Source organism: Myotis yumanensis, unplaced genomic scaffold, assembly GCF_028538775.1.
Source record: "Myotis yumanensis isolate MYYU_CA2020_CCGP unplaced genomic scaffold, mMyoYum1.0.hap1 SCAF_1, whole genome shotgun sequence".
Classification (NCBI taxonomy): Eukaryota; Metazoa; Chordata; class Mammalia; order Chiroptera; family Vespertilionidae; genus Myotis; species Myotis yumanensis.
The window spans coordinates 158,693,962-158,719,003 of NW_027223752.1; the positions used below are offsets into that span (position 1 = coordinate 158,693,962).

Here is a 25,042-nt window from a genome sequence, read left to right on the forward strand (position 1 = left end):
AATTTGTGCAAGGGGAGATCCGTCAGCCCGGCCTGTGCCCTCTTGCAATCCGGGACCCCTCGCCCCTAACCACTCACCGGCCTGCCTGCTTGCCCCTAACTGCTCGCCTGCCTGCCTGTTCAGTGCATATCATAGCAACCAGTCATTCCAGTCATTCCAGTTGTTCCGCCGTAACGGTCGTTTAGGCTTTTATTATATTTATAGACCAGAGGCCCGATGCATGAAATTAGTGCACGGGGGACCCGTCAGCCTAGCCTGTGACCTCTCGCAATCCAGACCAGTCCTTAGAGCTGCCACTGAGGCGGGAGAAGCTCTTGCCACCTGTCGCTGTGCTTGCCAGCCATGAGCCTAGCTTCTGGTTGAGCGACATTCCCCCTGTGGGAGCACACTGACCACCAGAGAGCAGCTCCAGCGTTAAGCATCTGCCCCCTGGTGGTCAGTGCGCATCATAGTGACTGGACATTCTGCCATTCGGTAGATTTGCATATTAGCCTTTTATTATATCGGATTACTGGTCACTCTATAAATCTGGATGAAAGGGCAATTGAATCAACCTTATGAAGAGGAGTCATACTGCATTATTGTCAAGGACTTATTAACCAGCTTAGAGAAAGTGATAAATTATTGATTCATTTCATAGTGCATTCCCAGGAGATGAGACTTCAAAAACCATGGTTTATATGGAGATTTTGTCTATCAAAAGAGACATCAAATAAAAGAATCTCTCCAACCTCATCAGAAGGGACCTTATCAGGTATTACTAACTAATCCATGTGCAGTTAAACATAAAGAATTAAACTCATGGATTAACATTTCTCATCTAAAAAAGGCACCTATCCACAAATGAACATCTACTCAGTCTCTGATATTTGCCTGTGTCTTCAATGTTGGTTCACTGTTTCAACCTCACAGGGTGATCTGATCATAAATTCCTAACTGGGCAAGTCATGGGAGGTAGTCACATCCCCGACATATAACGTTTTTAGTAAAAGGCTTATGTTTGTCTCAAGCAAGTCTGTCCATTGTTTCTGTGCACATAGGCTAACAAACCTTGAAATGCCCCTTTCAGATCCTTCCTTGTAATGCATGATCACCATTCAAACCACTCCTTCTAAAGCGTGACCACCTTCAAGAAAACACATAACCTTAACTATCCTGTAATTTGATCCCTGCATAACCACCCTCAAGAGAGCGCATAGTGCCCCGGCTGGGCAGCTCAATTGATTAGAGAGAGCATTGTCCTGATACCCTAAGGTTGTGGGTTTGATTCCTGGTCAGGGCACATGCAAGAATCAACCAATGAATGCATAAATAAGTAGAACAACAAAAGTGATTTTTTTTCTCTTTCTCCCTCTCCCTTCCTCTCTCTCTAAAGTTAATAAGTAAATAAATAAAAATTTTAATTTTTTTAAAAAGAGTACGTAGTCTTAACTATCCTATAATCTGATTCCCCCTTCCCTGCTTCGTGTAATCTTATGCTCCCTCTTAATCTCAAATGGATAAAAGAAACTGCAAATTTTTATTTCCCAACGCCTTTATCTTAGTCCATTGAGATTTTGCTTCCAGGTGTATCCTCTGTTTGACTCAAATAAATTTTTATTAAAAACCCTTACAAGAAAAAATGGGTTTGGACATTCTTATATCAACAAAACAAACTTAAAAATGTCAAGGAACCCAAAGTCAAGATGGCAAATGGCAGAACCTGCATTGAAACCCAGGTTGTCCTACTCCAAAGCCCATGCTGAAAAAGAATTGACATTTCCATCAATGGAAAAGCGGTCTTCACTAGAGCCCATAAGGAACACTGACAGCATAAGAGCCAGTTGCAGGGAAAGCAGGGTTATTGCAGCAGAGTGTTCATTCACTCTGGAGTTCTTGATAAACATCCTATAATCATGTCATGACTCTAATAGTTACTGCTGGGCATTTCAAGAAAATGTAGGCTATATACACTCAGCCTATATTTTTGTTACTCTATATCAGGGGTGGGAAACCTTTTTTCTGCCAAGGGCCATTTGAATATTTATAACATCATTTGCTTAATGTAATTTACTTAATATAAATTTATGTTGCCATGAAAAAAGCTTCTAGATTTATCGAACTTCTCATCCCACCTGCAGTTGCCTTGGCGAAGCCAGACCAAATGATTTTGTGGGCCTTATACAACCCACTGGCCAGATGTTCCCCACCCCTGTTCTATATAATTCAATTTCTTTCGAAGTCCTCAGGCATATCTTGACTGTTTTTCGGAGTAAGATATATTAATATTTATTTTAAAGCTATACATTAATAAATATGTGTCCTAGAAGATGAAGAAAAGATGTATTAGAAAGAATTTTTAAAAAAAAAAACAGAAAAATTTTTATTTAAATTTTGCTAAACATCGGGGGCAGGGAGTGTGATTGGTAAATCCAATTCAAAACACTTATTAGTCTCTTACTCAAACAACATTACATATGTATACAAATAAAATGTTTGGGAAATTTTTTTTTTTTTTTTTTTTTTTTGTTCACTTTTACATTTTTATTAGATGTGGATATATCGCTTCTGGTGTCTTTTAACAAAATGAAAAAATTGACCACTGACAAAAAGTTAATAGCCAGAGCACTGAAAAGTTCAGCTGTTGTCGAGGTAAGAACAGTTGTTTATATCACATAAATTACCACAATTACATAAAAACTCAGCCGCTCACTAGCTGTGTGTGCTTCGCAGCTGGACTTGGAAGGCACCCGGATCAGGAGGAAGCAGCCCCTGGGCGAGAAGCCCCCGGACGAGGACGAGCGGACCGTGTACGTGGTAAGCCTGTCCTGGGAGACAAGTGAAGACGGATCGCCCTGGAGTGAGAAAAGGGAGAGCATCATTAACAATGTAACTAATTCATTGCAGGAGCTACTTCCCAAAAACGTCAATCACAGCTGGATCGAGAGGGTGTTTGGGAAATGTGGCAACGTCGTGTACGTGAGCATCCCACACTACAAGTCTACGGGGGACCCGAAGGGATTCGCCTTTGTGGAATTTGAGACAAAAGAACAGGCAGCAAAAGCTATTGAGGTGGGTCCGGAACCTAAAAAGAACAAAAATGAGCAAAATAAAATTAATCACGCATTTTAATTAGAAGAAATTTTTGCTGATTTCATTTCAGTTTCTTAACAACCCACCAGAGGAAGCACCAAGGAAACCTGGGATATTTCCTAAAACAGTGAAAAATAAGCCCATTCCTGCCCTGGGAGTCGCTGGTGAGTATTTAAATAAAAATATTGTACGTGGATGGAGTTGCAGGAAAGTGAGAACTGATGGGAGCATTGTTACAGAAGAAAAGAAAAAGAAGAAGAAGAAGAAAGTCCGGGTGAAGAAGGAAGACGGTGTCCCGGCCAAAGAGGTGACCGTGGACACAGGCAAGGAGAGCGGAGCCTGCGAGGTGAAGGGGCCCAGGGCCGCGTCGGAAGGCTCTGAAGGGGAGGGTGCCGAACCCCAAAAGCCACCCTCAAAGAAGAAGAAAAAGCGGGTTAGAGCTGAAGCGGCCGGTTTGCCTTCGGGTCGAGCAGAGAAGAGGAAGCGAAGCAGCTCCGAGGACGCGGGGTGTCTGGCTCCCAGGTCCAAAGTCAGGAAGACGGCCAAGAAGGACAACCCGGAAAAAGCCTCCCAAGTGTCCAAAGAAAACAAAGGTATTTCTGACTTCGCTCACGGTCGGGGCTCGACAAATACAGTTGATTTATCACCTGATTTCTGTCTTTTTCTTGAAGATCTGGAAGTCTCCACTGAAGAGGAAAAGGAAGCAGGAGACATAAAAGACGGGTCGCTCCTGAAAGCCAAGAGGAAGCACAAGAAGAAGCACAAGGAGAGGCACAAGATGGGCGAGGAGGTGATCCCCCTGCGCGTGCTGTCCAAGTGAGTGGGCGCCGGTCGGGGGCAGCCAGGCCGTGGGAAATTTTTATAATGGAAATTTTAAAAGAATAATCAGGAAAGACATATGGGCTTCAAGGTAAAGAACTGGTTCTCAGGAAAGAGCCACTTGCGATAATTCACACAGTGAAACATATGACATCACAGTGTACATTTTATTTATAAGGGATTAGTTGGTTCTATCCTGAGAATAAGCACAATGCACTGCAGATTGTCCTTAGGCTGCTGAGATTATATTATGACATTGATTTCTGTATCTGTCATCATATTGAAACCTTAAAATGTATTTCTGAGCTAGGATAGACTACCTCAGATCTTTGAGTAGGACTATTGTATCACTAAGATCGCAAAAGGATCATGACCGACAAAAGCACAATTTGTAATTACTGATTCTGAAAAACAATTTCAATTTTATATCCTTTCTCCTGTGATTTTCAGGTAGCACCTAATGACTATATCAAGCATATTCTAAAAACATTATTGTAGGAATCCAATGAGGACAAAGTAGGCAATTTGGACAAATGCTCAGCTAGAAAAGCTTAACAAAATATTAAAAACAGATTCTCCAAAGCATCGGAAGGTCAAAAGATAATAGGAATTACAGACCAAGATCTGGGGAGATTGAGGACCGAGGAGATGGGCCTGGCGTTTGAAACTACTTACTCTCTTGGGGGATTTGACAAGCACAGAAGGGGCGACTCCATGGCTGAAGAGCTGATTAGCACTGCTGACAGTATCACAGAGCTATAAGGAAAGGATCGGAGTCCCATGGGGACCAGTTTTCTCTCGGTTAGTGTGGGTACGGCATAACTGGGCTTAGCCCCAAATTAACTAGTATTTACATTAAGTGAAAAACTCAATTCTAATTAAAAGAAAAAGCTTGTCAGCATGAATTTTTTAAAGACATTATATTGCCTGGCCCGTGTGGCTCAGTTGGTTGTGCGTTGTCCCGTGTACCAGGAGGTCACAGGTTCAATTCCTAGTCCGGGCATATGCCTAGATTTCAGGCTCGATCCCCAGCAAGGGGCATGCAGGAGACAGCCATTCGATGTTTCTCTCTCATTGATGTTTCTAGCTCTCTCTTCTTCTCCCTTCCTCTCTCTGAAATCAATAAAAACATATTTTTTAAAAATATATTATATTCTATAATAAACACACCTAAAATGAAATGATATAGAATGTTGAAAGTAAAAGAATGATATGTTATATGTCATGTCATATAACTCTAACAAAACAAACATAGTGCAACTGTATTAATATAAAACACAGACAATAGGGTACTAAAGGCCTGGGACAGGATGGGAACCGGTTGGAGGTGGGCAATGGGAGGAAAATGGGGAATATCTGTAATATTCTCAACAGTAAAGATTTAAAATGAAAATAAATAAATAGAAAGATAGATAGATAAAACACAGTAGATTTGAAGGCAAAATCATATTTCATAATGATAAAAGTTCAATTCACCAGGATCTTACCTAATAATAGACAAACATGGTAATTGATCATACCTTTGCTACTCCTCCCATTGGCTAATCAGCAAGATATGCAAATTAACTGCCAACAAAGATGGCGGCCAGCAGCCACAGAGCTGGAACAAGCAGGAGGCTTGCTTGCTCCAGTGATGGAGGAAGCCAAGGTTCCCCACCTGCCGTGGCCGGCTCTGAGCTCCACTCAGGCAACAAAGTTTTAATTATAGAAGGTAAATAAACCCCAGATACCTGCTTTTAGCTGGCAGTGGCCATGGAGCTGGAGCCTTGGGTTGCCCCTGGTGATGGAGGAAGCCAAGCCCTGGCCGGCTCTGAGCTCCACTCCAGGCTACAAAGTTTCAATTATAGAAAGTAAATAAATCCCAGGAAAAAAAAAAAGAAAAAAAGGAGAGGCTGGGAGCTTCTGTCGCTGGGGAGGCTTGGCCAGCCTGAAAACAGCCCTCAGCCCTTCACCCAGACTGGCCAGGCACCCCAGTGGGGACCACCTACCCTAAAGGTGGTGTGGCCAGCCTGAAAACAGCCATCAGCCCCTCACCCAGGCTGGCCAGGCACCCCAGTGGCACCCCAGTGGGGATCCTCACCCTGAAGGGCAAACCAGCCAGCCCCCACACATGCACCAGACCTCTATCCTATATAATAAAAGGGTAATAAGCAAACTGACCCTAATAGCAGAAAGACTGGGAATGACTGGTCACTATGACACACACTGACCACCAGGGGGCAGACGCTCAATGCAGGAGCTGCCTCCTGGTGGTCAGTGCGCTCCCACAGGGGGAGCTCTGCTCAGCCACAGCCAGGCTGACGGCTGCCAGTACAGCGGTGGTAGTGGGAGCCTCTCCCACCTCTTCAGCAGCACTAAGGATGTCAGACTGCAGCTTAGGCCTGCTCTCCACTGGCAAATGGACATCCCCCGAGGGCTCCCAGGCTGCCAGAGGGATGTCTGATTGCCAGCTTAGGCCCAATCTCCCAGGGAGCAGGCCCAAACCAGCAGGTGGTCATCCCCCAAGGGGTCCCAGACTGCGAGAGGGCACAGGCCAGGCTGAGGGACCCCCCTTTAGCCCCTGTGCACAAATTTTTGTGCACCAGGCCTCTAGTATAATATTAAATTTATATACAATTTACAGCATAGTGTCAAATATATAAAACAAAAGTTGGAAGTACTACAAGAACTAGACAAATCTGTAACCATAATGGAAGATCCTAACATATTTCTTTCAGTAAATATTACAATAAATAGACAAACTATTAATGATAACTTAGAAAATTTGAACAGTATAATTAACAAGCTTGAACTAATTGACAGGCACCAGAACACTGCACTAAACAAGTGCAGAATATTCATCCTTTTTAAGCACATATAACCCATTTATAAAAATTGGTCTTCTTTTAAACCATAAAGCAAAATTCATTAAACTTTAATTGACTGAAATCTACAATATGTTTTCTGATCAATTAAGGTACAATAAATATTAAATTTTTAGATAAACATCCTACATTGGAAATTAATTAGTACAGTCCAAAACCATTTATAGATTTGATGCAATTCCAATAAAAATCTTAGCAGATATTTTGTGTTATTGAATTTGACAGCATGATTCTAAATGTATATGAAAATAATGAAGGCCAAAATTATCCTGACATCAAGATCTATGTAAAACTACAGTAATTAAAACAATGTGGCATTGTCACAAGGATAGATTAATAGACCTATGGAACAGAACATAGATTCAAGAAACATTCACCCATCTGTGGGCAGTTGGCAAATAAAGCTCTGCAAAAGCGCAAGAAAAGGATGAACTTTTCCACAGTTTGTGCTAAGACAATTGGATGCCTATGCGGGGACAAAGTAATAATTGACCTTTACCTCCTGCCATGGACAAAAAATATGAAAGGCAAGTTATGATAGCTTCTAGAAGGTAATATTAGAGAATATATTTATGACCTTGGGATAGAGAACGACTTCTTTAACAAAACAGAAAAATCATTTTTAAAAAGGTGGATTAAGTGCACTACATTAAATCCCTTCTAATCATAGAAGGTATGAAAAAAAGTATTCAAAATTGGACTACATTAAAGTCAAAACTTCTGTTTTTCAAAAGTCATCATGAAGAGAGTTAAAATCAAGCCACAAACTGGGGAAGATAATTAACTATAATATTGAAACAAGCAGCAGACTCAGATCCTCAACAAATTAGTGAGAAAAAGTCAATGCAATAGTAATATCAGAAAGTGTTTTACAAAAAAAATATATCTAAATGGCCCATAAATATGAACGGTGTTCAACATCATCTATATATATAAAAGCCTAAGCGACCAGAATGACTGGTCACTATGATGCACACTGACCATCGGGGGCAGACTCTCAATGAAAGAGCTGCCCCCTGGTGCTCAGTGCACTCCCACAGCGGGAACGCCACTCAGCTGACCTACCCATCCCACTGGCCCAGCCTGGCAGCAGCCACTCACTCCCTCAGTAGTCCTGGAGGTCCAATCTCCAGACAACGGGCCAGGCACCGATGGACTGGTCAGCACAATCCTGACAGCCTCCTGGAAGTCAGCCTCAGGCATGGTGGCTGCTTCCCTTCCCTAGACTCTCTGCAAGGAAGAAACAATATAAAAGCGGTCACCAGGTGGCTCCCAACAACCTTCGCAAATGTCAGTGGGATAGATCTGGATCCCAGGCTGGCAAGGGCATCCCACTGCCAGCCTGGAGGGCTGATCACATCCTGCCCCACCCCCACCCTCCTCGGGACCCCACCCATGCACGAATTCATGCACTGGGCCTCTAGTAAATAATAAGGGGGAATGAGCCCTGACCGGTTTGGCTCAGTGGATAGAGCGTCGGCCTGCGGACTCAAGGGTCCCAGGTTCAATTCCAGTCAAGGGCATGTACCTTGGTTGCAGGCACATCCCCAGTGGGGAGTGTGCAGGAGGCAGCTGATCGATCTCTCTCATCGATGTTTCTAACTCTCTGTCCCTCTCTCTTCCTCTCTGTAAAAAATCAATAAAATATATTAAAAAAAAAAATAAGGGGGAATGAAAATTAAAGCCACCATGATATAGCACAATATTCCACCAGAATGGCCAGAATAAAAATATCTGATTATATTCGTATTTGAAAAATATGTGGAACAGTGGGAATTCTAATACTGATGGCAGGAGTAACATTAGCAATACTATGGAAAACAGTTTAGAATTATCTTTTAAATTTAAAGATAAATATGACCTAACATTTCCATTCTTGGTATGTAACTAGTAATAAATATGTGCTCGTGTGCTTCAAGAGACATGTTTAAGAATGTTCATGGCAATCTATAAATATAAAAGCCTAAGCGACCATTACTACAGGACAACAAGATGACTGGCTGGTAGCTATGACGTGCACTGACCACCCGGGGGCAAACGCTTACCGCAGGAACTGCCCCGGGGTAGTCAGTGCGCTCTCACAGTCAACCTCCTGCGGCCGTCCAACTTCCCGCAGTCCCTCCCCACAGCTGGCTGACCCCAATTGGCCTCAATCACCAGCCAGGCCGAGAGACTTCACCTGTGCATGAATTCATGCACTGGGCCTCTAGTATCATTTATAATATCAAAAAGTTGGAGACAGTGCAAGTGTCAATCAATGGATATGATAAATTATGGTATATTCACGTAAAGGAACTCTATGCAACAATGAAAATGAATGAACTACACACAGACAACAGCACGGATGATTCTTACCAACAAATCTATTGAGATAAAATCAGATAAAGAAGAAGAATGGCCGAAACCGGTTTAGCTCAGTGGATAGAGCGTCGGCCTGTGGACTCAAGGGTCCCGGGTTCGATTCCGGTCAAGGGCATGTACCTGGGTTGCGGGCACATCCCCAGTGGGAGATGTGCAGGAGGCAGCTGATCGATGTTTCTTTCTCATCGATGTTTCTAACTCTCTATCTCTCTCCCTTCCTCTCTGTAAAAAATCAATAAAATATATTTTTTAAAAAAAAAGAATATTTAAAAAAAAAAAGAAGAAGAATGTATGTCAGTTTAATTTATATAAAGTTTTTTACATAAACAAAACTAAACTACAGGGATTATGGATATGTGCTTGAGTACATCTATAAGAAAAGCAAAGCAATGATTATAATTTTAGTCAAGATATTAACTAACTTTCGGAGAGATAGAGGGGGTAATGATTGGAAGGGAGTGTGGAAGGGAGCTTCTGTGGAGATGACAATGTACTATGTCTTGACCTGAATGGGTTATATAGGTATTCACTTTCTAATAAGTCATTAAGCTGTATTTTTATTTTGCATAGAATTCTGTATGTGTCTTATTTGTCACAATTTAAAAGTATTTTTTTAATTACCTTCTGGCCCTGGCTGGCGTGACTCAGTTGATTAAGCATTGTCCCATACACCAAAAGGCCATCAGTTTGATTCCTAGTCAGGACACATGCCCAGGTTGCAGGCTCAATCCCCAGTGGGGACTTGGGAGGCAGCCAATTGATGTTCCTCTCTCCCTCTCTATTCCTTTCTCTCTAAAATCAATAAAACTATATTTTTAAATGTCTGAATTACCTTCTCCATTAGGACTGAAATTAAAATTCAAAATGCTATTTTGATATCTATCTGATATTGTAATGATATACTAGGAAATGAGTAAAATATACTGACATTGCAAAAAAATATTCACCAACGATTGAGCCAAGCTAATAATAGAAATAACAACAAATATAATATTAATAATGGCTGAGAAATATAACACTTATTATGTGTCAGACACTATTCTAAGCACTTATATATACTAAATCATTTGATCTGGAAAGCACTATAAAATATATAGAACAGACGTATCTGAATATATCTCCTCCTTTCTCATCTGAATCATAGTAATACTATTTGTGAAGAAATACACAACACAAGAAAAACAGCTCTGGATATTACAGCCACCACAGTTCCCATGGTGTATCCTTTCCCAAAGTCACAGGTCACAGCAAACAAAATCACTTGTCAAGGAGTTTATGTCAGTAGTCAAGAGATTAGAACCATCTTCTTACACCATATACAAGAATAAGCTCAAGTGGATTAAAGACTTAACTGTAAGACTTGAAACTGTTAAAACTCCTAGAAGAAAACATAAGCATTAAACTCTCTGACATTTCTTTTAGCAATATTTTTGTCTAATATATCTCCTTGGGCAAAGAAAACAGAAGAAAAAATAAATAAATGGGACTACATCAAACTAAAAAGTTTTGTGACAGCAAAAGAAACTATCAAAAAAATGAAAAAACAATCTATTGAATGGAAAAAAATATTCGACAATGATACATCTGATAAGGATATTAATAATATCCAAAATGTACCTCACACGGGTCAGAAACAAACAAGTGTTGTCAAGGATATGGAAAAAAGGGAAACCTTGGACACTGTTGGTGAAAATAAAAATTGGTGCAACCATGATGGAAAATAGTAGAGGTTCCTCAAAAAATAAAAGAATGGGATTGCTTATGAGCCAGCAACTCCACTTCTGGCTATATATCTGAAACCCAAAACACTAATTCGAACATATATATGTACCTAGAAAGTATTATGCTAAGTGAAATAAGTCAGACAGAGAAAGACAAATACCATGTGATTCCACTTACATGTGGAATCTAAAGAGCAAAATAAATGAACAAACAAAATAGAAACAGACTCAGAGACAGAGATCAGACTGATGGTTGCCACAGGATGGGGGGTTTGAGGGCCGGGTGACAAAATAGTCATGGGGATGTAAAATACTACAGAAGAAATATAGTCAGTGATATTGTAATAACTGGTGGACCAGTTTTCAAGTAGATGATTATCAAATGGCTATGTTGCACACCTGAAACTAATACAAATTAATATTAAATGTAAACTGTAATTGAAAAATAAAAATTTTTGAAAAAAGAAAAGATATATGCACCCCTATATTTATTTCAGCATTATTTGCAAGAGCCAAGATATGGAAACAACCCAACTACCCATCAATTGACAAGTGGATAAAAAATTGTGGTACATATATACAATGGAATATTACTCAGCCATAAAAAATAATGAAATATTACCATTTTTGAAAGCATGAATGGACTTATAGGATATCATGCTAAGTGAAATAAGTTAGACAGTGAAAGACAAATACCACCTGATTTCACTTATATGTGGAATCTAAAGAACAAACAAAAAAAATGAACAAACCAAACAGAAATAAACCCATAGATACAGGAAACAAACTGATAATTGTCAGAGGAGGGTGGGGGGTTAGGGGGCTGGTTGAACAAAGTGAAGGAATTAAGAAGTACACATTTGTAGTTACAAAATAGTCACAGAGATAAAAAGTACAGCATAGGGAATATAGTCAATAATCTATAATAATAAAATGGTAATATGCTAATTAGACCAAACATCCTTCCTGGCATCATTCCAGATGTCCTTCTGGACGAAGCCAGGGCTGGAGTGAAGCCCTAGTCCCAGGTGCCTGCTGGCAGCAGCTGGAGGGAAGCAGCCTGGGTCCCAAGTGCCTGGCAGCTGCAGCCAGAAGGAAGCAGCCCAGGTCCTGGGTGCCTGCTGGTGGTGGCCAGAGTGAAGCTCAGGTCCCAGGTGCCAGAGGAAAGCCGGTGCTGGCAACCAGGGGAAGGAAGGCCTACTCTTGCACGAATTTTCGTGCATTGGACCTCTAGTATTATAATAACTATGTATGGTACCAGGTGGGTACTTAAAATATCAGGGGAGCCCTAACCAGTTTGGCTCAGTGGATAGAGCGTTGGCCTGCAGACTGAAAGGTCCCAGGTTCAATTCCAGTCAAGGGCATGTACCTTGGTTTCGGGCACATCCTCAGTAGGAGGTGTACAGGAGACAGCTGATCGATGCTTCTCCCTCATTGATGTTTCTAACTCTCTATCCCTCTCCCTTCCTCTCAGTAAAAAATCAATAAAATATATATATTTTAAAAATATCAGGGGGATTACTTTGTAAATTATATAATTGTCTAACCACTGTGCTGTACACCTGAAGCTAATTTAAAATATAAAGTTGACTGAATGACAACTTTAATTGAAAAATAAATACTTTTTTAAAAAAAGAAGAGAGTAGATATTTTTTTAAAGATTAAGTCTGTCCATTAGCTATGGGTGGAGCCAGTCAGAAAGCATCTACAGTAGGTCCTCAGGTTATGTCGGAGATCCGTTCCTATGGCGCAACATAACGCGATTTTCGCCATCAGTCGGAACCCACCTACATAAGCACCTACGTCACTCACATGGAGCACATACACAGCAGTAATGAAGTGAAACTGTAAAAAAAAAAAAAAAAAAAATTAAAGGAAAGATAACAATTCCTGACCTTTACTTGTGGTAAATAAATAATAAAAAACATAAAGCGCATATATACATACGTCAAAATGACGGAACTTTTTTTTTTAATAAATAAATGAGAGATGGCGACGTAACCACAAAACAATGTATGTCAAGTCCGATGTAACCCGAGGACTGTCTGTATAATAATAAAAGCATAATATGCTAATTAGACCAGACGTCCTTCCGGGCATCTTTCCTTCCAGACAAAGCCACAGCAGACAGGGGCCATTGCAGAGGTGGCAGAGGCCCTCGGCTGCGGCCATGGCTGGCGGGGGTTGGGGGCCAAGGCCCTTGCACAAATTTCGTGCATCGGGCCTCTAGTTATAAATAAATGAGTGAATTTAGCAGAAGATTTTTTAAATCCGGGTTGTCTAACTAATTCAGCCATTTTTAGACATCTCCTCTCTTACCTTCAAATCCTCCTCAATAGAAGACTATGATAAGAAATATTTCTCTTGGGATATTTTTAATATCCCAATATAATGTTGAAATAACTTTTTCTTATATCAGCTAATTTCCCAAATAAAATTAAGCTGACCTTGCAGGGTAGTAATGAGAAACAGCACCGTGCACCATGGTTGGAAGGATGTATTCGACCAAGTAGAACACAATTAAATATGTAAACACTACAGTATCTCTGAGGTGTTATGAAGATATTTTGATCCTTTTTCAATTGTGAGGTTAAAAGCTCACTGAGGATTGTGTTTTAGCTTGTGAAAACTGAGATAGCCAGTCTACTATTTGGTAAAATAAAATCAGTTTCTTTAGATACACAGAATGGTATGGCCAACTAACTTGAAGTCGGTTGAATATTTTACTTTCAGTTCTCTGTTTATATTTGGCATAGATATACTGATTGTTTGAGCTCCTTGGCTCTCTCAACATATATAAAATAACTGCAGATGTAAAAAAAAAAAGCCATTCTTCCTATAACTTTGATCAAAAAATATCAGTGTGGGCCTTTGGCATGGTGATGCCACTTGTAGAGCAGAATAGATAGCTATCAATATATGAAAAGGTTGCTCTGCTAGCTTTAAAAGTTCAGTAGAGAACAGTCTGTTTTATCTGGACTTACTGAAACATTAAAGCAATATTATCAAGCTGTGATGATGAACATACATACAAGATAAAATCTTGTTTTTTTTAAATTTACATTAGGAAGTACTAATTTTCTTTCTGTTTTTGTTCTCTTTACAAATAGTCACCCCTATAAATTTAATTTTTAAAAAAGAATGTTTGTGCTGGCCGGTGTGGCTTGGTTGGTTAGAGCATCCACCCATGCATCAAAACGTGGCGGTACAGTTCCTGGTCAGGGCACATACCCAGGGTGCGGGTTCAATCCCCAGTTGGGATGCATATGGGAAGCAATCAATAAAAATAAAGAATGTTCAACTATGAAAACATAAAAAATAGTAATACAACCATTTCACAATATAAATATTACAGTGATATATTAAAAAATATTTTTTAATGCTACCAAGGTATAAAATTGTATCTCTTTCACAATCAGGATGCTGTAAAGTATGATGCAGATTTTTAGTAATAATAGACTTAATTTCTTAAATTAAATTTATTGGGGTGATATTGGTCAATAGAATCATATCGGTTTCAGGTGTAGATTTATATAATACAAGAACTGTGTATTTCACTGTGTGCCCACCACCCAAAGTCAAATCTTTGGTCACCATATATTAATTAGACTTCATTTAAATAGGAAGGTTTAGTATACAATCCTGAGTGTGCATTCATTAATTCAGCACTGAGTTATCTTTTGTAACCCTTATTATATTTTTATTAATCTTTTATTTTATCTCTAAATAATTATAGATCGCATGCAGTTGTAAGAAATAATATAGAGAGGGTGAATATTTAAACTCCCCTTGTGGTTGCCCAAGACAAGCCTTGTCAATAAGTTCCTTTGCTTATTAAACCTCCACCTACTTAAAAATAATACTAATAATAGAGAGATATCTCATATAACACTTATTCCCCCAATGGAAATACCGGTATCTTGCAAATATCACAATCAGGATAGTGACATTAATATAGTGAAAAATACAGGCAATTTCTATCACCACAGGTATTTCTTGAGTTGCCCTTTTATAGCCACACCCACCTCTCCTCTGATCTTCCTTTATCCCAAATCACTGACAGCTAATACATTCATCTCTATCATTTTATCAATCAGAATATATATAATTGGAGTACATAACCTTTCAGGATGGGGTTTTTGTTATTATTATTATTCAGTGTAATTCTCTGAAGATTCATCTAAGTTGTTGGCTGTAACAACACTTTGTTCTCATCGTTGAGTAGTGCGGTATAGATGTACTGTGGTTTGTTTAACCATTCACCTGTTGAAAGACATCTGATTTATCACTAGTTTGGGGCTATTATACACAAAGCTGCTGTAAACATTTCAGACGGGTTTTTGTGGAAACATACTTCTTTCGTTTTTCCTTTTTTTATTGACCAATTTATTTGGTGCTCTGACCGAGAATCAAACCACATACACACGAGACAACACTCCAAGCAAATGAGTCACACAGGCCAGAGCAAACATGTTTTTATTTCTCTGGAGTAAATGCCAGAAGTGCAATCACTGGGTCATATTGTAGCTGGGTGGGTTTTTTTAAAACTGTTTTCCAAAGGGGCTGTACCATTTTTACGTTACCACCAGCAATGTGTGAGTGCTCCAGTTTTTTTACATCCTGACCAGCATTTGGTGAATCCTTCTATAATTTTTTTATTGATTGATTTTAGAGAGAAAAGAAGGGAAGGAGAACGAGAGAGACAAAGAGAGAGACATTGAGTTGTTGTTCTACTTATTAATGTGTTCATTACTGGGATTGAAGCCATAACCTTGGCTATTGAGTCAATGCTTTAACCAACTGAGCACCTGGCCAGGGCAACCCTACTGTAATTTTTTATGTCAGCATATTCTTGGGACATAAATATTAAGACAATAGATTTGTGTAAGTAATTCCATTTTCTTGTGAAATGATTTGTTCAATTACATATAAATGAAAGATGGCCAGTTAAAAAGAATTAAGAATAAAAGTTGAAACCAGTTAAATTGAAACCAATAAACTAAGCAACAACTACATATCCTATTTTACTTCATAAGTTTCTCTAATATAATTTTTATAAGCCATTGACTTGTCCTCCATAAAAAAAAAAGCTGACAAGCTCAACTTTACCAATCACATCTTAAGTTTAGAGCTTTACCAACAATGTGTTGTGTTTGGGAGTTTTTTTGGTCAAAATTCAGTGAAGAAAAAAAATAACTTACCAGCATAAATAAATAAATAACCTAAAAACAGAGTATTATCACATGTATTCACTTCATTTTCTATTCTTTCATTTTCTATTTCTTTCTTTTTTTCAGATTTACCTTCCCCTTTCTTCATATTATTTATCTAAGCCAATTGTTACCTCTCAAACACAATTGTCCACAGAAGTGTTGCTAATCATTTGAAAAGACTCAGGAAACAAAGTCATAATCCATCCTAGACTCAACTCACCACCTCAAGAAATCCCCAGGATTATATACCTAGTCAGTTATTCAGGGAGTTAAACCCAGGCTTAGGTATAATAAAAGCTTGCTAAAATGTCTTTTGTCCTTTTACTGGAATACACAGTCTCACATGCAAAACAGCAAAGCAGGAAGCAATCACAGGAAGAGGAAAGATAGCACTACAGACTGAGAATAACCAGAACATGTTCTCTTGTGTTTTGAGTTAGCCTCTGCTTTCCATACCTTGAGAAGCATCAAATTAAAAGAATGTGACTTGAGACGGCAAAAAAAAAAAAAAGGGAGAGAGAGTAACCACATAGATTTACAGGCATGCTCATAAGTCCATGTAGTTGCACAGCTCCAGGCAGAAGGTTTATGTTCATTGAAGAGTGGAAAATGTTTAAGTTTTTCCAGAAGCACCATCTGTTTCTACGGCTGGTCTTGGTTTGAATTATTTATTACAATAATCTCAGATTTATCAGGTTAACCTTTGGATTGCCTCTTCAAAATAACTATGGAATATTTAGAATTTTTTGAGTAATGTGGTAAAATACAGGAATGAATTTTACCCCATTTTATTGAGAGGACTTTAAAGTCTTTATCATAACAAAATTGACCCCAAAAATTGTGTTGTTTACGACATGTAATATGTTTGCGTTTTACAGATATATACAATAAATCCACAAGATGGCGCTAAGATAATTAAAAATTTTAAAGGATTATGAGTTGTGCAACTTCAAATAACAAAACAAAACAAAAAATTTCCCACCATGGTTATCGTAAGATAGCTGCCTTATTGGTCTCATAGTGAAAAATGGAGAAGAAGAAAAGAAAACAGTTTCCAAAATCAAAGCCAGGATTTTAAAAGCTGACAAATGGCTTTCCATGAATCTTTATGATCTGGTAAGTCTCAGTATCTTAAGAAAAATATAAGTGACTTCCTATAAGCAAAGTTAAAGATAAATGGAATGCTACGAAAGGATTAAATATAGAAACATTGAGGGAAAAATGCATTTCCAAAAGACAGTATAGCTTTCCCCAATGCAAAATTACATTAATCTCAATGAGAGTTATTTTTACAAAATGGAGGGAGAAAATAACAATTTTTCACATATTTGTTGATGTAAGAAACATCCAAAACTATAGAGAATTTTCATAAGAGTTTATTTGAGCCAAACTGACAACAATTGCCAGGAGGCAAGATCTCAAATGCTCTAGAACAGCGATTTTCAACCAGTGTGCCGCAAGAATTTTTAACATCTGCAATACCTGACTATTTAGTCAGGGGCACTGACCTCTTTTCCCTTAGATTGTCAAATAAAAAAATTACAACAGGCGACACAACAATAGCCATCTGGTATGAATGAATCAAAATTAACCTGTTTTTTTTTTTTGTCAGATCAGCAAAAAATATATTTTTGGGTGTACTGCAGAATTTTAGTAATTAGCTCATGTGTGCCATGGGATGGGGAAAAGTTGAAAATAGCTGCTCTAGAAGACAGTTTTTCAGTTTCTTTTATGCATTTAAATTTAGGGAGGAAACATAAGGAAAATGACACGAAGGTGGGAGAAAGTAAGGCAGAGACCTAATTACAGGATAGTTAAGACTATGAGCTCTCTTGCTTTAGAAGGAGGGGTTTGAAAAGAGGTATTTCAAGGGTGTGTTAATACGGTAGATGCGCTGAGACGATGGACAAGGCTTGCTAAAGGCGAAGATAAGCTTTTTTTACATGCCTGGGACATGACTATTCACCATGACCCGCCCAGTTAGGAACTTATGATTAGGTCACCTTGTGAGGTTACTTTCCATGGAACCCCTTTTTTGTCCACATGTTTAAGGACTCCACTTATAGCTTCTTGGTGTTTGTAGACTGGGACAACAAATGTTCAGTTAAAAATAAACAAATTTTTCAAAAATCAGTTAAGAGCCTAATTACTACACCAAATTGACTAGTCCAGTGGTCTGCAAACCACGGCTCGCGAGCCACATGCGGCTCTTTGGCCCCTTGAGTGTGGTTCTTCCACAAAATACCGGCTCTTCCACAAAATACCGACTTCTGCGCACGGGCCACGAAGTTTCAATCGCACTGTACGTGCGCGCCCGCACGTGGTATTTTGTGGAAGAGCCACACTCAAGGGGCCAAAGAGCCGCATGTGGCTCGCGAGCCACGGTTTGCTGACCACGGAATTAGACCGACTATGTTAATGGTCTGCAAGCTTCATGACTTAGTTCAAGAGAATGGAAATGGACTAGCCCCATGGTCGGCAAACCGCGGCTCTCGAGCCACATGCGGCTCTTTGACCCCTTGAGTGTGGCTCTTCCACAAAAATACCACGTGCGGGCACACACGTACAGTGCGATTGAAACTTTGTGGCCTGTGCGCAGAAGTCGGTATTTTGTGGAAGAGCCACACTCAAGGGGCCAAAGAGCCGCATGTGGCTCACGAGCTGTGGTTTGCCGAGCCACAGTTTGCGGACCACTGGTCTAATTCAACTGCATTTTCCCAAGGTTTAGCTTCAAGACAGCATCTAACTGGTTGATAGCATTGGAGAGCAGTAGAGGGTACAAGCTACAATTCCTTCTATATGAAGGTATCAGCCTTCTTTTCTGTGTTTCTTTTGGTTTTGTTGATGCTGTATTATTTTTTGGCTTAAACTAATGCCAAAACCGGTTTGGCTCAGTGGATAGAGCATCGGCCTGCGGACTGAAAGGTCCCAGGTTCGATTCCGGTCAAGGGCATGTACCTGGGTTGCGGACACATCCCCAGTAGGAGATGTGCAGGAGGCAGCTGATAGATGTTTCTCTCTCATCGATGTTTCTAACTCTCTCTCTCTCTCCCTTCCTCTCTGTAAAAAATCAATAAAATATATTTTTTAAAAAAGATAAAAAAAAATAAACTATTCCCTCACTCATACCTAATTCATTTTTACTATTTGGAACCAGGAAGAACTGAAAAGCAATTATTCCTCATTTTTCTTGGTTTAAAAATGTCATTTTAGTGATTATTAGCCATTTTTGAATTATGTGGATAATTTTTAAGTTTGTTAGCACAAAGTTACACATGAAAAAATAAAATGGGGTCCTAGTGGTTTTTGAAAGCATAAAACACAACTCAGAAAAGAAGTTCTAGTCCCATTAGATCAATGTTTTTCTTAATGAAAAACATTTCAGACTATGAGTCATGTGTAACTTAGCTAGGAGTTTCAAATCTTTAAATCTTAATCCTTTGAATCTTTATGGAGGCGAGCTCTTAAATGGAAAGCATCCCATACCTTACTCCTACCTGGACTCTTTAAGATTAAAGGATAGCATCAATTATGCATGGCCATATTGAAATTCTGTTACTGAGCAAATTTTTCAAAATTCATTTCTTAATTATCAAATTAATAGTCAATGGAGGAAAAAAAATATATCCTTTTCCTGGGTTCACCTTCAGTTTAGTGGCTATTCAGAAATATTCATAGCCAAAGGGAAGAGGAAATAATTGCAGTATAGCCTTTCCATTATTATGTCTTTGTTTACTAAACACTATCGAGTCCCTAGGATATGTTGATAACAAATGAACCCAGACAGAAAACAGAAGCCCAGAGTTCACTGCCCCAACATCCATGGCTGAGGAAAAACCCTGCCAAGAATATTAGCTCAGGAAGACAGAAAGCATGACCTGGACAAGAACACGCAAATGCAGTTAAATGTGACGGACACTGTGAATGTGAGTCACTGTATATTCAAGGATGAATAAGACACCATTCTTGTCCTCACAGACTTCATAGCCCAGTTAAGAAACAGGCATTTATACAAATAATCACAATAGCTGCCAGCACTGTACAGATCATCGCACCACTAGGAGGTAGGTTTGAGTTGCAGTGGCTATAAGACCCTACAGTCAGACAAGAGCCGTTTAGAACAGTTTCCGAGCGTTGTCGAATGCAATGGGTAGCACCAAAGTGGCATGAGATCCTTACAATGTCCTTATACTCAAGTTGTTACCTTTCTAGCTTAGGCAAGAAAACTAGTGTACGAAAAACATTGAACACAGCTCTAGCAAAGATGTAGATCCAACTAATACTGCAGTCTAGCAACTGTAAAGTCCATATTGGAGTTTCCTTTCCAACGTTCTCAACCCTGACTGACTTTAAATTACTAGTATAGATGCTCAAAAGGTAAGAATCTGTTTGAACAGCAGTGGTCTAAAAAGGAAGTTTGGAAAGAGGCAATTTGACTTCTATTCTCCCTACTCTATTGAAGCTGCACTTTTCAGGGTTTACAGTGAATTCTTCGTTGAAGGTTCAAACATTATTGTAGAATCATATCACGCTTTATTTGTTACGTCATTCTTTTTCCATCTCCCTCGCTGTACCCAGCCAGTTGCCAAACCTTATAGTTACCACCAATCTCTCTCACATCCATCCCTTCTTTTCCATTCACTTTAACTGTATGAATCCTAGTCCCCTGTCCCGCCCCCCGGCCCCCACCAAAAAAAATCGCATGCACACTTAAAGGAGTAACTGAAGAACATTGAATAAAGGGACTACTTACAGAGGTGTAAAAGGTGGTGAAGCTCCCAGGGACTTACAACAGCTGGAAGCCATCACCACCTTGAGTCCTGAAGGAGCAAGATGAGGAAGTTGTGTTACTGAAACCCAAAGAGAGCTGTACTTCTGGGAAAGGGGCTACCTGGTAGAGAATGTGGCTTCAAGGAAAAGGAAGGCAACATCATGACCCAGAGCTGTAGGGAATTTGCAGTAAGGAATAAATACTCCAGTCTCTTTCTCCTTTGACACCCAAATCTCCTGTTTTTGTCTCCAATTGGCCAAGCCTCGTTAAAAGCCAGATGCAAAGAAGCCCAGTGACTAGTCCACAAGGCTCATAAGGGCGGAGACTAGACCTCCAGGGACAAAGAAAGAACAGCGCACTCTACTCAGGAAGCTCAAAGCCCGGGATATCTCACCTAGCCTTTGTAATTACCTACCTGTTCTCTCCCTTGTATTGTCAATCCTCCAGCCCATGTATTGGTTCCATAAATAGTTGTTAATTTCTTTTTTTTAGTTGGAGTTACACATCACAAAAGCATTCTCTACCTTCTACTTTCTTTCTAGCTCTACCTGTTTCGTTATTTTCTCATGAGTTACATTTCTCTAAAATTATTATGTTGATTTTTCATGTTTATCACTCATCATCTACTTCCCCAAATAGAATTAAGCTGCCAGAGAGCACTGAACTGTGCCTGCTACAGAGTGGGCATTCATTTATTAATGAATAAAGGCACACACATGAATGACCACTGTATGTTGAACAACATGACTGATACAAAATGAATCAGCTACAAAACCTGAACCCAAGGACATAGAAATTAATTCATCTTTTTAATGCCCAGCATCTTTGAGTGCAGTTCCCAAAGATATATATTATTGTCAGGATGCACAATCCCCATCTTTTATTACAGGAGCAAAAGGGTAGATAGAAATCACCTGTTTCTCTGCCCACTGGCAGCCAAGACATGAGCATATGACCTATACCTTGCCAATCAAATGCTCCACTTTGAACCTTGGAGGAGTGGCAAACAGAAGTATGTTCCGATTATATCGCTTCTTGTCTCAAGAATCCATCAGTAATGCTGTTTTCCAGTTAAGTATTTCCAGTTAAGTATAAATTTCTTGGGCTGATTTACAGATTTTCCAGGTCCTTCTTGTGTACCATAGATTAATTAAGAGCTGGAATTAGAGTTCAAGGTCAGGGCTGTCCAACAACAAAAAAAAAACCGTGTCCTGTCTTTTCCACTGAGCCAAACCGGTTAGGGCGAAAACCGTGTACTGTCTTTTCAAATGTTACCTCTGGCATCAAATGAATGAATCAGTCAGAAAAGAATTAGTGAGTTGAGCAGATGTGTTTTTATTTTACCTTACAAATCACAGACCTGATTTTATAGTTAGAAGATGTAACTTTTAAATTTTCTAAACATTCCTTTCAAATGAGAATTTATTCTCATTCATTGTGAAGGAGTCTTGGCCACTTTTAACAATGAGAGAAGCTGTTTCTTTTCATCTCTTACAAAGAAAGCAACTAGAAAAATCAATTGCAATAAAGAAGTCATGTCATTGTCTAAGCCAGCCGTGGGCAAACTACGGCCCACGGGCAGTATCCAGCCTGTTTGAAATGAATAAAACTAAAAAAAAAAAAAAAAAAATAGACCGTACCCTTTTATGTAATGATGTTTACTTTGAATTTATATTAGTTCACACAAACACTCCATCCATGCTTTTGTTCTGGCCCTCCAGTCCAGTTTAAGAACCCATTGTGGCCCTCGAGTCAAAAAGTTTGCCTACCCCTGGGACTCTAAGCTGTTTCATGAAATTGATTTTGGTTTTTATCAAAGTCTTCAAATCACAAAGTAGTAAATAATATATATATATATATGTGAAATGTTTTATTTGAACTGTTTTCTTGAAAATTCACCACTAACTCATTAAAAGACAAGAAAGAAAGCCTAAAATCAGAATTTAAAAGGGTGTTTAGAGAATGGTAACAATTATTTCTAACCCAAAAACCACAGAATTCAAAACCACAGTTCAATTCAATCAGGTGAATATAAAAATATACATTGCTATTGGCTGGTCAGTCCTTCAATGTACATCTGACCTGAGACACCATTCTTGCAAATAGAAGAGAACAATGAAACTACAGAGGGAAAGAATACTGAGAGGGAAAGCTTATATTTTGGTGAGCTATATCTTATATTAATGATGATATAAATAAAATAATTATAACTCACCATTTATAGGTCCTGTTAGTCTTATATTAGCCTTTGGTTAAGAGCCTGATTCTAGGTCCAATATTGGCAATTAATGGATTAATTATTTAGTAAGTGACTTTAGAGATATTTTTTCTCGGTAGAGAGTGATTACAGAAGTTAGATAGATAGATTGTGGATAGAAAGAGACAGATGATAGAGATAGATAGATAGATAGATAGATAGATAGATAGATGATAGGTAGCTGATAGATCATATTCCTATAAATTGAAAGCTTTCTGTTATGGTACTGAAAATAATATTAATTTTACTGGATGTAGTTATCAGTATATAAACACTGGTTAAAGTTGAGACATATTTCAATATACAATTTTGCAATTTCACTCAAGGCAACAGGAAACCACTGAATGGTCCCAAGTATTAGGAGAGCTTAAGTCATGTCAGTACTTATTAAGGTTATACAAAGCACATGTCACCTACACCAGTAATTACTGGTATTGGTTTATGACACTCCAAGAGTGGAATAAAATTATCAAAACAAAATTAACATTCTTAATTTTAAAAAATATATGTCTTAAGACTCTGCAAAAGAACTCAATGAATATAACCAAATAAGTAATAAAATATTTCACTTCAAAGTTGCAGGAAATCGACAATCTTTACCTAATACGCTAAGCAAAATGATGGCTAAAAGTCAGAGAAATTACTCAAACCTATAGAAGCATTACTTGCCTGATGCTATACCGCCACCCAGTGGCAGTTCATGCTAACTGGACTAGGAGGACTCCAGCCAGATAAGAGCAAAGGAAAGAACAGAGATGCTCACCGCTGTGAAGAGCTTCTGCAAAAGGTCAGGTTCCAACATTAGAACTTCCTTGTACAAACCACACCCATTATTTCAAAGTATTCAGAGCCTCAAAGCTGCAACACCATTTAGAATGAGGAAACTAAATCATTCGACACCACAGTTATGCCTACAATATGGAAAAAAAAACAAAACAATGAAAAGTGGAAAATTAGGTCAATTGTCCAGGTATTTGACTCTACATAATTAATAACCCTAGGGCTGACTTTTCCACTGTATATTCTTAGGTAACATTTGTATAATCTGAGATTAGAATTTGAGCATTTTGCCCTTCATTGGGTTTTCTCTGATTTCCATGACATTTCTTGTGAAATGCTATTCCCTGCAGCATGTAAATTCAATGAAAGAACAATCTGTCTGGCTCATAGCTGTCCCCCAACCTTAAAACAATGCCTGTCCCATATTATGTTCTCAATATATATTTATTGATTTAATGAAGAAATATGATTCCTCCTACAATACTTGAGATATATAGTCTTTTATTCTCAAATACCTTTGAGAATCTGAAAAAAAGCAATAAATCTTTTCTCCCAATATATACATGTATAATTATGCATACAGTTTCCCTTGGACTTAATCACTCATGTTTATGGACCAAGAAGTTCTGCTCTAAAAATAACATTAAGACCAAACTTCAAAATTGGGAAATTGAGATGATTAATTGCATATATTATTTTTGCTCACCTTGCTTCAGCTGTGACTATCTCAGATTATGACCTGACAGTAAAATTAAAACTAATGGGGGGAAAATCAGTTAAATTTGAAAATTATGCAAAATATCAAAAAATATATATGAGAAGAACACAAGAAAAAAAATTAATCTGAGAACACCAACCACTCAGTCTACTATTGTTCCCGTTCTCTTCTTCACAAGGTTGTGCCCAGAGTGGTCATAGTGATCAGCAGTCTGAGAAGAATGAGATTCACCAGGTCCAAATGCCCAAAGAAGGCCCGCCTGGGGCTTTACCCCTATTCTGCAATAAGGGCCAAGCCAGTGCCCAGAAGTTTCCCCATAAGTCAATAAATCTATTGCTCAAAATGAATTTGGAACAAGGCAATAAATTTATTGCTCAAAACAATTTGACACTAAGACAGTGTCCTAGCTCTGGGCTCTGAAATCCTTGTTGCACCAACAGTTGTACAACCTCCCTTTTCTATGTCT

At 38.8% G+C, this 25,042-nt stretch overlaps 1 protein-coding gene and 1 long non-coding RNA gene across 2 annotated transcripts in view; one reads left to right on the forward strand and one right to left on the reverse strand.

The window, feature by feature from the left end:
• LOC139006217 (uncharacterized) overlaps positions 1 to 25,042 on the reverse strand; it is a 788,050-nt gene that overhangs the window by 714,727 nt on the left and 48,281 nt on the right. The window lies entirely within an intron of this gene.
• Positions 2,537 to 3,893, forward strand: LOC139006209 (la-related protein 7-like). Its single transcript, XM_070408726.1, has 6 exons — positions 2,537 to 2,631; positions 2,713 to 2,796; positions 2,887 to 3,051; positions 3,143 to 3,236; positions 3,312 to 3,665; positions 3,744 to 3,893. The coding sequence occupies exons 1-6, from the start codon at positions 2,566 to 2,568 to the stop codon at positions 3,890 to 3,892; spliced, it is 912 nt and encodes a 303-aa protein (XP_070264827.1). The 5' UTR covers positions 2,537 to 2,565; the 3' UTR covers position 3,893.

Bases quoted from the DNA above. Each gene is read 5' to 3' on its own strand.
- LOC139006209 (XM_070408726.1), top strand. From the start codon at position 2,566: ATGAAAAAATTGACCACTGACAAAAAGTTAATAGCCAGAGCACTGAAA. The intron at 2,797-2,886 runs GTAAGCCTGTCC...AATTCATTGCAG, and splicing joins ACGAGCGGACCGTGTACGTG to GAGCTACTTCCCAAAAACGT. The intron at 3,237-3,311 runs GTGAGTATTTAA...GCATTGTTACAG, and splicing joins TCCTGCCCTGGGAGTCGCTG to AAGAAAAGAAAAAGAAGAAG.